The sequence below is a fragment of the Montipora capricornis genome, chromosome 14, assembly GCF_036669925.1.
Source record: "Montipora capricornis isolate CH-2021 chromosome 14, ASM3666992v2, whole genome shotgun sequence".
NCBI classification, from domain to species: Eukaryota; Metazoa; Cnidaria; class Anthozoa; order Scleractinia; family Acroporidae; genus Montipora; species Montipora capricornis.
Window position 1 is genome coordinate 35815786 of NC_090896.1, and position 2500 is coordinate 35818285.

The 2500-nt window shown below is 37.7% G+C and overlaps 1 protein-coding gene across 2 annotated transcripts in view; it reads right to left on the bottom strand.

Moving 5' to 3' along the window:
• LOC138033876 (short transient receptor potential channel 4-like) overlaps window positions 1–2500 on the bottom strand; it is a 37203-nt gene that overhangs the window by 10071 nt on the left and 24632 nt on the right. For both annotated transcript variants that reach the window (XM_068881745.1, XM_068881746.1), the window contains 3 exons: window positions 1495–1687; window positions 1034–1210; window positions 666–735 (listed from right to left, as the gene is read on the bottom strand). In XM_068881745.1, coding sequence (XP_068737846.1) covers window positions 666–735; window positions 1034–1210; window positions 1495–1687 — 440 coding nt within the window. The remainder of the gene's footprint in view (window positions 1–665; window positions 736–1033; window positions 1211–1494; window positions 1688–2500) is intronic.

Here is a 2500-nt window from a genome sequence, read left to right on the forward strand (position 1 = left end):
GCGCGGTTTTAAGATCTGAAAGATCTTCTTGTTTTTTTCGTTTTATCGGCTAGCTGAACCAGACTTCCACTCGGCCACATAATCGGTGGGACTTCCAGTCACGCAACTTAGGATATTTACTCGCCAAAGCTGTTAAAACGTTAATGTACTTAAAATTTTATGAATATAGTCCGCTTTTTATTTACAACAATATATATATATTTTTGTGTCTTATTGAAACATGTAATCGTGACTTTTAAGAAAGAAAGCTAAGACTATTACGTCATCGGAGATTTGACAAAGGTTACGACTGATGGTGCAATCGGAGATTTGACCACTGCTATAAGACCTATAAGTAATGGTGCAATACCTTAGTGTGCAGCCGTTGTTGTCAGTTTGTTGTGCTACAGATCGATCAAGTGATTTTGGTTCTATAGTCATCAGTGAATCAACAAGGACTGCTTTGCAATGTGTACTACGTCGCGACTATATTGTGGTAAGAAAAGAGATAAAATTTAGTTTTGTTGGTGAGCAGACGCAAACTTCTACTCGGTCATACTCGCTCGGTTCTACTCGCTCAAGGTTAACTTTCTTTTGTTCAACTATTCATACCACGCTCTCGAAATTTCGGATATTGCGTTTGACAGTGTATCAATCTAAACTTAAAATAACCATTTACTTTTTACCTGTCACTGGGAACAAATTTCCGTGCTTTGCAAAGTATTTTGCCTCAAGATGTTGAAAAAGCTTCTTCGACTAAAAAAATATATAATAAAGCACATTTAGACTTGCAGCGAACTATGTATATGTCATAGAATGATTAATTAAGTAGGTCTAAATAACTGAGTAAATAAACAGTTGTAGATAAATAAATCGATCCAGTTGTTTGTTTTCGGGTTACGCCATTTAACAGTTCTAGAGGCCATCCCAGGACAGCGCCTCTATAATACATTGTAGTCCGTGTTAGTACGAGTCTGCATGTAAAAATATGGGCATAAGATTTTGCAAGCTAAATAATGATGCAAAATGACTGCTGTTACTAGTCTAGCTTTACCTTCTCAACATGGCTTCGACGGGCCTTTGTTTTTCCTGTTCTTTCCTTCTTTTTATTCCACCAATGCAACAAGAGAAACTCAGATATTATGTTAAGAGGTGCATGGATTGGATTGTAGGATTCATAAGTCTGAATGGTAACGGCTTTCTTGTATGACCACTCCTTCAACGCATTGTCCTTAAAGAGAAGAAATAGGTCAGCCAATGAAATATTATAAAGATGACAGTTTTACGAATCTCTCGAAAATAAGTTCCTTGAGCTTTCGAGCTTAGGTTAATTGTGCCCAAATGACACTTCTCCCTCTTTCTGGGAAAGAGGGAGAAAGGTCAGAGGGGTTGTTATGGGAAGACATTTTGTAACCATAAAATGACTGGGCTTAATATAACTTTAAAGACAAATAGCCAAAAATAGCATGAATTCAATGGAAACTTAAACGATCCTGAACTTTGATTAGAACTTACTTTTACTTGCTGATATGTGTTGGATAGCAAGGCTATCAACATATTGATAAGAAGAATGACGGCAATGAAGAGAAAGACAGCATAAAACAGCTTAGCAAGAACTACTGAAGGAGTATCAACAGAGTTTAAAGGATTGAATTCTTGTTCTATCTCCAGAAGAGACCAGCTGAGATGAGTGAGAATCTTCCACCAACTGAAACAAGGCATCACAAATAAATGATATCATTAATATTTAAAATATATACATAGGACCCTGCGCGCGCTCTGATTGGTCAAAAAACCCATGTTTTGTTGCTGCCACGGTGAGTGAGCCTGAAGTAAACGAACGAGGCAGCTCTCTAATCGGTAAAAGGTCTTATTATAGGCTAGGGGCCTTGCTTTTGCGAAAGGCGAGGAATTGTGGTAGTGGTAAGATCAAAGGCGCAAGGAATTGTGGAGTAATGTGCGAATGGCAGAATGAAGATGCGCAGTCTGATCTCGTTGTTTCTTTGTTGCATTGTTGGTTGTGGTGTGCGAAGGTGAGTGACAGTGTTCTGTTATGTATATATTGCTTTTTTGACGCTTCTTTTATCGTTCCTGTTTTCCTTTATAAACTTTTCCTTGTAAAGTTAGTCTTTTGTGTATTTCAGGACTAAATTGCTCGTCACACAGAAGATTAGAACAAAAGCTGCAGAAGCTAATTCATGCTTGCAGTCACAATTTAAAGGGGCGAGGTAACCTGCAAAAAAATGCTCAATTATTGGTTATGGTTGGTGTCATCCACATATCTATTTAACAAATAGATTCCATGTTGCCGTGCGTCTGTTCAGTACACGTCCAAATGCAGGGGCAACCAACGTCAATTTTCGGAAAATATCTGATCGGAAGACGATAAGAGATCTAAAATTTACACAACATTTGTTGTAAAATTTCTTGCTTAGCTGCATGACCTAGGATTTTCGAACATCTAAAGCATGGTATAATTGCCCATTTTTAACGGATTTTTACCCTAAAAAGGTCACCTAGA